Source organism: Corvus brachyrhynchos, unplaced genomic scaffold (genome assembly GCF_000691975.1).
Source record: "Corvus brachyrhynchos isolate BGI_N302 unplaced genomic scaffold, ASM69197v1 scaffold32, whole genome shotgun sequence".
In the NCBI taxonomy this organism is placed as follows: domain Eukaryota; kingdom Metazoa; phylum Chordata; class Aves; order Passeriformes; family Corvidae; genus Corvus; species Corvus brachyrhynchos.
In genome coordinates this window covers 12,613,939-12,627,036 of record NW_008237919.1, presented here as the reverse complement: position 1 = coordinate 12,627,036, position 13,098 = coordinate 12,613,939, and the positions used below count along the sequence as shown (strand labels likewise).

The following is a 13,098-nucleotide window of genomic DNA, read 5'->3' as shown; positions in this document are numbered from 1 at the left end:
CTACCAAATGCTGTCTGCGCCTTCCCCAGTCTGCTCTTTCCCGCACTAAAGCCCCCACTTCAAAAGCCTTTTCCATTTCCCTGGTACACCATATTTACCTATTCCAGCTAGACAACTTTAATGCTTCCACTCCCGCTCACACCTCCACCCTGACGTGCCACATTCCCTCTCCTACCCACTGCATGTTAAGCAGCTCCCCACAACCACTGCTGTCCTTATTCTCCTCTTCACCTCCTGAAGACTTCACTCTATATTAAAACACAGCGCTGCCCTCAAGTACATGCTCCTTTCCTCAGCATGAAATTGATTTAATTAATGTGAGTCAATTAACTAGATTGGGTATCTAGCAATTCCTGAGAGTTAGTGTTAGCAAATAAGATGAGGAAAGTGGCACATTCTGCAGTGACAATAAAATACAACAGCAACTTTTCTCTTTCAGCCTAACTTCTATCTATTGCTGCCACCACACAGGAAGCAATGATACAATACACTAATTTTGTCTTCTTTAGTATTCTGCAAATTCTAACACTGAAAGTTGCCCATATACTGCACACCAGAGGGTCCTGGAAGTTTCCCAGTGAGAAGAACTTCTTGCAAATAGAAGAAATGGTTTTGGAAATAAAGTCCTAAATTATATCTGGCATTTCTGCAGCCTTTGCTAGCAGCAAAATCTTGCTGCAGACACCAGCACAGATATGTACTGGAAGAGATTTGAAGAGTATTTCCTATTCTGATTTTTTTAAAAATGCAACAATCAGAAAAGCCTCTAAAAATGAAAAAGCAAGACAAAAGAAACATGACTTTCTAGTGCCTTTTACAGAAAAAAAAACCCCTATTGCAACAGGGAGAGAACAGCACAAGGGCTGGGCTAGTAAACACAGCAAAGGCACTGTTCCATCATGTGCCCAAGGCAGGCAGGCTTTCTCCAGGTCACTCACAGAGGCAGCCCCTCTGCCTGTTCCTATGGAGAAGCAGCACCCAGCACAGCACTGTCCTCTCTCATGCTGCTGGGGTTAAGGACTGTCCTTATGCACATCAAAGGACAAGAGCTATTGGTGTCATAGAGCTGCCCTCTCCTCCAGTGTGCATTTCAAGAGAAGGAGCACCCCACGCTTTCTCACTCTTCTGCAAGAACAAGTATTTTCAAGTCCCTGCTTGATCAGCTAAAAAAAATAGTTAAATCAATATCTGGCAGTGTTCACACACAGTTCTGTGATCCACTAAGGACTCTTCATTTTTTCATCTCATTCCTGTTAATTCCATTTCCTCTGTGTCTAATACACTGGTACCTTTCTTTCCTGGAGCCTGTTCCCTTCATCATTGTTATAGCTGATATAGAGACATTTAGGTCAGTCCAGATGAACTAGGGGTACCACATCTACTCCCTGGGTAGCAACACAATAGCTGTTTCTGGTAGAAGCACTGATACAGGCGCAATGTTTCAGGTATAGTAAAGATGAAAGGCATAACAAGAAAACACTCAAAGGACCTGAGAAAATGGAAGATGAGAGGATATTTCTCAGAGACAGGGAGGTAAATGAGCATTTTTTTTTCTATTTATATTTTGTTAGCTCTCTTTCCTCGGTTTATGGAACAATATTTGTCCATATTATGGTTCTTTTTATTACATAATTAATACTACATATGCTACATTAATCCACAATTGCTCTAAGAACATAGCAAAGATACTAATCAGCATTCCCCTTGTGCTCCTAACATTTTGGTTTGTGTTTAACCAGCTCCTTAGCTGATAAGCGGACAGAGTAAGTTCCCCACCACTGCTTAAGTAATAATGCTATACAACTAAGAAAGAATACACATGGTAATATCCAAACATAGTTATGCTTTTACTATGAAAATAATTGTCAGTAAAGGGACAAGCACAGACCTTTTTCTGCAAAGCCTGAATAAATAAATGATCTTTGTCTAGGAAATTCAGAAGAGACTTGAAGAGAAATAAATTCTGCAGTTAATCATTCATCTTGAAGTGGTGTGACTGCTGAGCAGCTCTGCAGTCCACTGTAAAGCCTTTCAGCTGTCACAATTACTACAGGGTGTTAGACCCATGGGTCTGTACAGCTCTGGTTTTGCTGGTCGTGTCCATGGCTTGCACTGTCCAACTGAATTTTCCCCAGTTTAGCTACACGGAGACAGGCACAGAGCATTACCACACCACAGCATGTATGCATATCTTGTCCACAGCCCGATCTGTTCATCTTCCTGTTTTTCTCCTTCCTCACAGCTAGCTGTGTTCAGCGCCTAGCAAGACATTCCCCTTTAGGATATTATCATGAACAAGCAAAGATTAGCTATGGAAACTGCATGCATGATAAGAACACTGTATAAATGAATATTATCCCAGCAACATTAACTTAATTATTTTGATAACATTGGAAAGGTTATTTCTCCACTTTTGCAGAGACAAGCTCTGTATATTTTTAGAGGGCAAAACACACCCACAACCAGAAAGCTTTGGTCTGCTATTCAATATAGTATATAAAAGGTTTATGGATTTCATCAAAACTGGTTAGTTTATTGTCTAGACCACAGATTATTTTTCATAAGACTTTTTGTCATATCTGTGAGCCGTTTTGTAATGATGGATGAGACTAGTGCCTTAAAATCATCATTTTCTGTAAGCAGGGAAACCCACTGAACCCTGTCAGATAGAATATCACCTTCTCCCTTGGAGCCTTATAATATAAGGGCATAATCTATTCTCACAGGGGTACACAGGAGTCCAGGACCAAACCTACATTTAACTAAAGGGCTGTTATACGGGCATAGAATATGAATTATACAGTTATAATAGAAGTTTTAAAGTTTTGCTTGCGTAAGCTGAAACTGCTACTGAAACATTATACCAACCACAAGCTTTGGCACTCAAATCAAAGCCGGTGATTGTGGCCCTTCTAAGGAATGACATTTCTAGAAACAGTGTTTGTCACTGTTAGTTTTATTTTCTTATAAAATGAGAACTATGGATCATGTGAAGGCATAAGTGTCAAGCAAACTCTATGTTCAGTGTACAAAGAAGTGAAACTGTATACCTTCTATAATTTCAGTCCAAATGTTACAGCTTATGCACAGAAATAAATGTCGATTGTATGCACAGAAATAAATCACAGTTGGTATATGTATGGCTCTTGAAACACTTTTTTCTACAGGTATAATGACAAGGAGCGCAAATATACAGGAGATTGGAAAATCAACTATATGTAATCATTCTCTTCTGCAGAAGAATTAAAGACACTTATAGTAATGGACGAGGCATCAACCACTGCCAAAGGTATCAACAATTTCCACTTTTACCCTTTATCACTTAGAAAAATCTGCTTGCTGCTTCTATCTTCCTCTACATGGTATCAGAGTTAAAATTAAATATGCAGCTTCACATTTTATTCTTAACAGTTAATTGCTGCATAAATACACAGCATAAAACAAAGCACAGACATTTTATAAAACTGGAATGGTTCTGAAATATTCAGTTGCCTCTTTATTTACATTTCTTATGTAGTAGATACCTTTGAAAGACCTACTCTGAAGTGACTCTTTCTACAGTAAGGCGAAGTTAAGTTTGCCTAGACAGCATCTGAACCAAAAATTTAAACTCCTCATCATTTTGAAGGCAATAGAATTGACATTTATTGCTGTGCCATACCAAACTTCAGCCCCACCTTTGGATAACTAAAGACTACAGGGCAGATGGATGCTTTAAGAGCCTTCCCTGGAGCCTTCCAGTATGTACTGTGTTGTCTGTTTAGATGATAAACTCCTGGAAATGCCTGGACCTGAACATTTTTCTGTGTTTTGTGCAGCTCTGCTTCTTATGGTGTACAGAATGATCATCACAATTAACCCATAGATAAACTACCCTAAGGAAGCCAATGTTGCCTGCCCTGCAAGAGCATGGCCTCAAATGTGGCATAAATACCATTTGCTCTCTGTTATTTACAGTGCCTATTATGGTTCCCCAAGGAGCCATGCGTCCAACGCCTAAATTCACCGCTCATGCAGGGGAGGTAAGCACCAACTTTATTGGACTGTGAATTAGGCCACTGATCTGTAACACCCCCAAAGCTGGCATGCTGATTACATATATATATATATATATATACACACATATATATATACATCATCACCAGACATCAGCAAACCCTTGCCAACTTCCTGACCAAAGCCACCCACAGAACGAGCCAGAACATTGCGCTGCCCAACAGTGCTACCACCACTCTTGGTGAACCTGTAGAAAAACTGTGTCAGGTAATACAAAGTTCAGCTCTTTTAATATTAAAAACCAAGGCAGAGTAATGCATCTCGAATTATCAAATGACCACACGCTAATGTGATTTTCCCTGTCTACTGCTTTCACAACAACTGAAACAATAGTCACTTGAGCAGTAGAAAAAAAAAAAGAAAAAACCAAACAACTGAAAAATATCTAGGTCATTCCCAGCTAAAAGATTACATTTATTTTCAGTATCTCAACCTTGTTTTTTTACTTAATTTGATGGTATGAAAGGACATTAATGACACATGGCTATTGTGCATACACAGCCATGCGCCTGTGGGCAGTGTATGAATAAATTGCATGGTCAGTGTTATAACACTCAGATACCAATTTATAACTAAGCCAAAAGACTAATATAAGTTGAAAGACAATTTTTGAAAAGTGAATGGCATAGGTAAGTTTCACCTTTTGCTAAATGTATATGGTTTCTGTTCTTTGGTATTTATACTTACACAACATGGCTTTCAAACAACTTCAACTGGGCAGAGGCAAATTAGCTCTATCTGCTAACTGGCTGGAGTAAACAACCCATCCGTAAAGCTTTCCTTAGGCAAGGGGTTTCTTTCCCGTTTCTGCTTAAAAGGACATGGAAGCACAGAAAAAAACAATCCAAAGCGGGAAGAGAAGGGCAAAGAGACTTGCCAAAGGAGATACATATATGTATTGTACTGCCTGTTAAGATACTAAATTCCTGGCATGGCTCACATGGAAATATTTCTCTGTGCTCTTTCTAGCACTAAATCTTATTTCCAATGTTTAGAAACAAGAATTGTGATAAAATCTGTCAACAAAAACTCCTAAGAAACCCAGGAGAATTTGTCCTCGTGTAGAACTCTGCTATTCAACATATGATAACAGACAGTTTGAATTACAAATTAATGTCATGCATGAAAATAAAAGTAAGTCTAATTCTCACCTGTATTGGCTTTGTATGACAAGGTTTCGGTAGCATGGGTGTTACAGGGGTGGCTTCTGTGAGAAGCTGACAGAAGCTTGCCCCATATTGAGCAGAGCCAATGCCAGCTCCAGGAGACCCAAGCCCATCCGTCACTATGGTAACACTTCCGAGGTAATGTGGGGAAAAAACTGCTGGGAAAGAGCAGTTGGAGAAAGGAGACTATGCGAGAGAAACAGTCCTGAAGACACTGAGGTCAGTGCAGAATGAGGGGCAGGAGGCGCTCCAGGCACCAGAGCAGAGATTCCCCTGCAGGCCATGGTGAGGCAGGATGTGACCCTGCAGCCCATGGAGGTTCACAGAGGAGCAGAGATCCAGCTGCAGCCTGTGGAGGACCCCACACTGGAGCAGGTGGAGGTCTGAAAGAGTCTATGATTCCATGGGAAGCCCAGGCTGGAGCAGGGTCCTGGCAGGACTCGTGACCCCACAGGGGACACTGGAGCAGCCTGGTCCTGAAGGACTGCACCCTGAAGCAGAAGGACCCGCACTGGAGCAGTTTGTGAAGAACTGCAGACAGTGGGAAAGACTCATGATGGAGCAGGTTGGGGAGGACTGTCTCCTGTGGGAGGGACCCCATGCTGTAGCAAGGGAAGAGTGTGAGGAGCCTGAGGAGGAAGGGACAGCAGAAACGTGTGATGAACTGACTGCAGGCTCCATTTCTGTACCCCTGCACTGCTGGGGAGGAACAAGGTAGAGAAAATCAGGAGTGAAGTTAAGCCTGGAAAGAGGGAGAGATGCGGGAGAACTGTTTTAAGATTTTTGTTTATTTATGCAGTACCTTTCTCTGATTTGATTGTTAATAATTTTCCTCCCCCACACCCCCCCCAAGTTGAGTCTGTTTTTCCCATGATAGTACCTGGTGAGTGATCTCTCCCTGTCCTTATCTCAACTCATGCGCCTTTCAACATATTTTCTCTCCCCAGCACAGCTGAGGAGGGCAGTGATAGAGCAGCTTTGGTGGGCACCTGGCATCCACCCAGAGTCAACTCACCATATCACCCTGGTGTCATTTACACACCCAGTAGTCTTTACTCATAAATTACAGCAGCAGTTACTTCAATCAATAATGAATATCTGGAAAATCTATTTAAGAAAGTCTCTACAGTACTTAGAAGGTTTAACATATCTGTTTTATAAATCAAAAAACTCAAGAATCGCTGTTCTTCTGAGTAGTAAAATCCACTCACATTACATTACACATATATACATTTGCACAAAAGAAATTTTCAAGAGAATAAGGGAGAATCTCTCTCCTCCTGCACTGAGCTGTGAGTCATGAACACTTTCAACAGACCACATTCAGTTGTTTTATCTCTTTTTCACAAAGGAACTAATTTCAGCCCAGAACATAGACAGATGCTTAATAACCTGCTAAGTTGTTCCAATACAGCCAGAAAAACAACTATTTACTCTGTGTCATGTTTGAGTTCCATAGTATTCACATTCTAAAAAAGGATAATGAACTTTTAAACACTTTCCAATACATGTTACTAGAATTTTAGGCCTTCCTCAACAGGAATATTCTACAAGCTCCAGCCATGTCAATCAAAATTTTGTATTAAATTTTACCTTTTTAAAAACTTAAATCTGTTGGACAAACACAGAATATTCCAGGTTAATAGTTGCCCTCTTTAACACTGAGCATGAACAGGTCAACACAGAAATTTCAAATGCTATCTTGACTTTCTCTAGCATCAGCTAGCAACAGCTATTCTTGGCCTTAAAATAGGATGACAAAACAGCTTGAAACAAAGAGGATTCCCCAGATCAGCCAGGAATGGCAGCTTGTCTCTGGGATGAATGAAGCATATAGAATCAGCTGGGAGCAGGAACAAAGCAATCTAAGAAATGAAAAGGGGCAGAGACAGAGATGCTCATTTCAGCCAGTTTAACAGCTCCCATATGACCAGTTCAGCTGGCACCAAAAATGAAACAGCTGGAACCCCGTGCCTTCTACAGAGGTCCAGTTCAGCTCCTGACTGCTTCCTAAGTCAAGCAAGGGCTGTAGCTGACAAACATTTACATCTGCCTACTCAATGTATAAGCGTGGAGAGGTCCACTCCAAAGAATTTCTTAAAGTATCAGGCCTTCCAACCGCATTCCAAATTACTTCATTGAGTGTGACAAAATCAAAAGGAAAGGAGAGGAAACAGACAAGTGATGCAAGACACTGCCACAGAGAACTGTCAGGATTCAAATGGGCTTTTTTTTTTTCAATTCTTTTAATTAGTCTCAACTTTACTACAGTTCAAATTAAAGCATTGCCACATGCTATGTATCCCAAGCAAAGCTCAGATTTCTAAAAAGCCATTTTCATAAAAATACACACATAAAACAATTCCTTAAACAACTACAGCTTCTTGAAAGATAGTAATTGAGAAATACAAGTACCTGTTGTCCCCACGGGCAGGGTCCTTGGGTTTAGCATCACTATCATAAACAAAACGCTCTTGGGAGATGACTATGATGTTGTCTGTAGTTTCATTTCCCAAGATAGTGATAACAGGATAACCCATCTGTAGTGTCCACTGATCCATTACCTCTTGGATATTTACAGATTTTCCAACCCTTTTTAAAGCCTTGAAGAAAATAAAGGAAAGTTTCAATACACTGAAGCAGTATCAACACATACAACATTTTTTTTGTCCCTGGGATCATAACCGGTTTTGGAGGTTAAAATAACCATCATGTGCGTGTGCAGACACACACACACACTTACACCCAATGCACACACTCTACGTAACTGAACTTAAGCCTCTGTGTATCTTAAAAATAAACATTGAGTTATCTTGACAAGAGAGAGGAGTGACAGTCAGAAAGTCATGTTTCCTACATCCTTCAAGTACTTCTGCTGTAACAGAAGAAATAACCTGTTTTACAGGATTTTAACAAGAGCCACAGAAATACTGGGTAGCTATTCTTAACCAGCTAAGGTTAAAAGAGACCCAGTGTTAGTTGATCTAGGCACCTACAATAAGGTGTATTTGAAGGGCCTTAATTTCTAAAAATATAGTTACTCTTTTCTAAAAATCAAGTGAGTAATTATTTGAAAACACTGTCCATTACATCCAAAGTGAGGCTATGTATACCAAGCTTTCCCCTCCTGCTTCATAAACTGCACCTGTCACAACACATGGAGGATTAATGTGTTCGTATTTGATTCCATGTGTCAATAAAAATGCTCTTTTACAAGTGGATTTTCATCTGAAACACAAAGAGATACTATGGCATCACGGGAGATGAGACTGGATATGAGGAGAAAGAGGCATCATTTGTTCTTCAGCGACGGACATGCTCCCAGCTGTCGAACAGATCAAGATCACAGACTGAGCAACCTCTGATGAATACAAGCAGAAGATGTCTTCAGAACTGAAGCTGCAATTGCACTGCATTAGGAACAAAGGGGCTGGCAACAAGTGCATTTACAGCTGAAGCAAACAGAATTATTAGCTGCAACAGTATATATGAGCATACAGTGTAGCTATAGTGGTTATGGACCAAAATACAGTCTCAGTTTTGTTCTACGTTATCAGCTGTGGATTCTGCTGTTCTTTCAAGACAACATTCATTCCTCTGACCTCCCATTGCCCAGAAGTGTCCCAGAGGCTTTAACACAGGAAGGCAAGAAAGATTCTTGCAGTGACATTCAGCTACAGATGAAGACATAGATTTAAAATCCTGACTGTACGTTACATGTCTCAACTCTCATTAGCAGTCAGTACAGATATAGTACTCCATTCAGTTGCCCACATGCAGGTGACTAATGTCATTTGACCTTTACCTGCCACTCCAAAAGAGCACAGATTTTGCCATATATCTTATGCTATATTGATTAGACACACCTGAATGTCTTGAACATCCTACTGCACCTAATCTGGCACTAGTTGCCTGTATTTGAACTATCTCAAGTCTCTGGTCAACAGTCAGTGGTTCAGGCTTATTATAAAATAATCATGTAGTGGCTAGTCAACTAAATTACTCTCTATGCTCTGCTGACTAAATTCACTAGATTTCTGGCACTCCAGTTGTTCCTATTCACCTAGTGTCAAATGACATGTCCTAAAATATTCAACACATTCTTTCAGAACTGGTCTACCTACAACAGACATGCTTCTCATGTGGCAGCTGAAAGCCAGGTAGGATAAATTAAGATAAAAGCTGTTAAAAGTCTGTGAATGGGCAACTGAAAGTGAGAACAACTGGATCTCAGACACCTAGTTTAAATGTATATACCTGCTTGTCTAGATAAATGAAGATGTCTTGGCCTCCAGCTGAATCCTAGCTTTGGTGTCAATAGTTACAACTAGATTGTCACATTTTGTATGGCTTGAACTGGTACTTGTGCCAAAACTCTCGGACTGTACTCCACCTTGCCTTGCACTCTGTCTTTATTTCTGGAGAAGATTCAGACTAGCTCCGACTAGTCCCACAGAGGAGAAATTCAGGCATGCTTCGCTCATCTTACAAAAATTATAGTCTGCCATTATGGAGCCCTAGACCAGGCTCTAGAACTCAAGCCAAGCCTGGATATACAAATGTAAGTCTCTACAGCATGCCAAATGTTACAGTAAATAGTTCTCTGTTTACACCAAACTTTAAAGCTGTAATAGTTTTGTCCTTTGCAAAAATCTTAACTCCATACAAAATCACAAACACACATGATGGAAATGCCAAAGCTTGGCACTTTCATGTGCTTTCCAGCTTATGGGTCTCAGTGTGCTGCCACTGAAGTCAAATGATAGCAGATTTCATGAGGTATCTTTCAATGCACATCAGTGACACAGCACATGCAGGAGAATATATTCTAACATAACAAAGAATAGAAATGCTGCAGAACTCATATTTTTCATGTTGCCACTAGGTTAACTCAAATGGAATTTCTTTGCATCAGTTTTTATATTTGCTCTGTGGTTTGAAGAACTCAATAAGCACTATTCACTCCCAATCTCACCAAGAAAAATACCATAGCAAATTCCTGTTTCTCCCTCAGTGCAATAGATTAAAGCATTTTACCTTTGACAATGTGTTCCAGAGATCATTTCTGGCTGCATTGCCATACTTGTGAATGGTTAAATAGTCCTACAGAAATAAAATAAAAATACAAATCAGTATTACTATACACAAGCCAAACGACTAGAGCTGTGCATCACTGCTATTAGAATTTAAATCACATCAATGCTTGCATTTGTTAGAAATCTAGAAATATACAGTATGTTCATCCTACGGGAATAAATAAACAGTTCCTTAAGCTAGTTTGCAATGCAAAAATTATTGCTAAAAATTTCATTTACAACATTCAATGCTCTTCCTTTTCTGTGTAAGTCATTCTATAATTTAAGTATTTTGAAGATATATATTTAGAATATACATCTAACCTTAGAAGGGGTTCCTAGGTAATTCTTGGCAACAAAAGGAGAAGCTGCTGAAACACAGTTCCAGTTGCTATTTTAGCAGGTCATTCTGCTTTGTCTAGTGTCAAAAATTTGTTCACTCGGATGCCAGTTGGATTCATTACAGAAGATTTAACTGAGCAATAGAATATCTGAACTTCAAACTCTTATCTAGGGAGATCCTGGCCCTTCAATGTCAAAATACATCATATTGGCAACTAAGGTTGTAACAGGTTATCACAAAGGCTCTCCACAACAGGGAGCAGTGGAGGAAGTGCCAGGAACCCAACTCCGTGCTTGTGCACAGGTACCTACGTGTGTGTTTTCACGCCATATGTGACTCAGAGTCTGAGGAGGTTATAAACTGAAAGCTTTCACTTATTCTCCCACAGTTCCAATAACTGAAGGTCCATTCTTCTCCCATAACAACCGGAAGGATAATTCCTCAAAAGCTTTCATCATATTAAAATAACTTCCCAAACTAATAGTTTAAGCATATGACCAGCTTGGGTCTAGGTCTTTCAGGCATAAAATACTTCCTTTTTTTAATGACTTCTGGAAAGACAACATTGTTGTTTCCCACCATCCCATGTCCCTTGACAACAGCTCATTCAGTTACAAAAGTGAAATTCAGCCGTGATTATTTGAATAACATACATTTCAAGCATTTGATTAGGAGAATTAAGTGAAAAAAACAGATCGGAGGTTGTACATCAACTTGTTCTCCTACAATTGAATTTCTACCATCTTCACTTTACACAATGGTAGAAGACAAACCTTAATTTACTGCACAATGATAAAACTGGGACAAATTTGCTGACTGTATGCTCTGTGTGAAGTAAGATACTTTGGGAATAATTAGTATTTGGAAAGCAAATTTTCTGATACAAAAATTGTAGCACCTGTGACAGATTTAGCTTTTGTCAGCCAACTCATAGTAAAACAAGCAACAACTCCCATTTAATCACAGACTACAAAGGCTAAATAGAACACTGATTCTGTAAATGCAGTGCTGAGTCTTAACAATGTCATGAGACTAAATCAGAAAAAAGACAATATTATATAGGCCGCACCTATAGCACAGTGTGCATCCATTTTGCCTAAAAATACAGAATCATTTAAGGCACAATGAAACATTCAATAGCTTCCAAAGCTAAAGAAGTTGAATTGCAAATTAGAAAGCTAAAATAGGAATAAACAAAAGTGGGACAAGGTAAATAAATGACAACAAATATACAACCCGCATTTTAAGCAGTACTAGAAAATGCTGCATACATTGGTCCCTCTGAGAGATGCTTTCAGAATCATCAGAGCAAAATAAAATGGGTGGAACACTTGAGGATTTCATCCCGGCAATAACCCTGTTTACCAATCTACCATTACTGACTTTCACACTTTGTGTTCGGAAAGACTGCAAAGAGATTAAATGCTTCTGCCCTTTTCTTTTGGGTTTGGTTTTGTTTGGGTTTTTTCCTCCCAATACATAGATTGGGAGGTTTAAATGTGGCTCGTCACTCAGTTAAAAAATTATTATCGTCCAATCTAACATGTTTATGTCACAAAGAAAAACAAAAGGAATCCTAACCTTTACCATGAAATAAGAAAATACAGTAAGAAAGACAACATCTTGGTACAATCCTGGTACCATACAACTTAATCATCAATTTTGTCATTATTCCATGAAAGTTGCATCAAGACCATAAACACAGCATAAAACTAGGAGTGTTATCAAATATATACTTACACAAAAAGCAGTCCTAAGTGACTGCATGTATCAAAATAGACTTTCAATAGTACATCTACATTGCATTCTCAAATCTGAGTGCACTTTCCAGAGGCACAAGAGCCAGAGGCTTCTGAAGCAGGTCTCACCAGATATCCTCCTACTCCTATCCTCATATATTGTTTTCAACAATAACCAGTAGCAGACACCTGGAAACAGTATAAAACCAGAAAAGCATGCAACTGCTCTTCCATTATCCAGCACTTCATGGCACAAAAATTCCTAAGCAGATTAGTATCCTTGCATTTAATAGTTCTCTTCTGTGAATTTGGCTGGTTGGTTTCTTAACCTATACAAATTCACATTTGCAACAGTTTATGAAAGAGCATTTCCCACTTTAGGGATCTCTTGTGTGGTACCTGCTCCAAATGCCTGCCTGTCTGCCGGTTTCATCTGCTGCTTCCTACTTCTGGCATTAGAACACACAGTGCATTACTGCTCCCCACTTGACTTTCCCCAAGCCACTCATGTTTTTACAGATATATATGGAATGTGTCCCCACCCCAGACCTTAACAGGTTTTATACTGAGAACTCCACCAGACCCAACCACTCCCAGCTCCGCTGCAAAGTTATACCACCACCCCAAGCTGCTGACTCCATAGGTAGTTTGAATAGTTTCTGTGACCCTGCCTGAACTTTCATTACCAGATGATCAGACTCAATTTTTCCTTCCCTTGC

The 13,098-nt window shown here is 39.7% G+C and overlaps 1 protein-coding gene across 4 annotated transcripts in view; it reads right to left on the bottom strand.

The window, feature by feature from the left end:
• TRHDE (thyrotropin releasing hormone degrading enzyme) overlaps positions 1 to 13,098 on the bottom strand; it is a 252,723-nt gene that overhangs the window by 69,284 nt on the left and 170,341 nt on the right. For all 4 annotated transcript variants that reach the window (XM_017733245.1, XM_017733246.1, XM_008632816.2 and 1 more), the window contains 2 exons: positions 10,260 to 10,325; positions 7,638 to 7,825 (listed from right to left, as the gene is read on the bottom strand). In XM_017733245.1, coding sequence (XP_017588734.1) covers positions 7,638 to 7,825; positions 10,260 to 10,325 — 254 coding nt within the window. The remainder of the gene's footprint in view (positions 1 to 7,637; positions 7,826 to 10,259; positions 10,326 to 13,098) is intronic.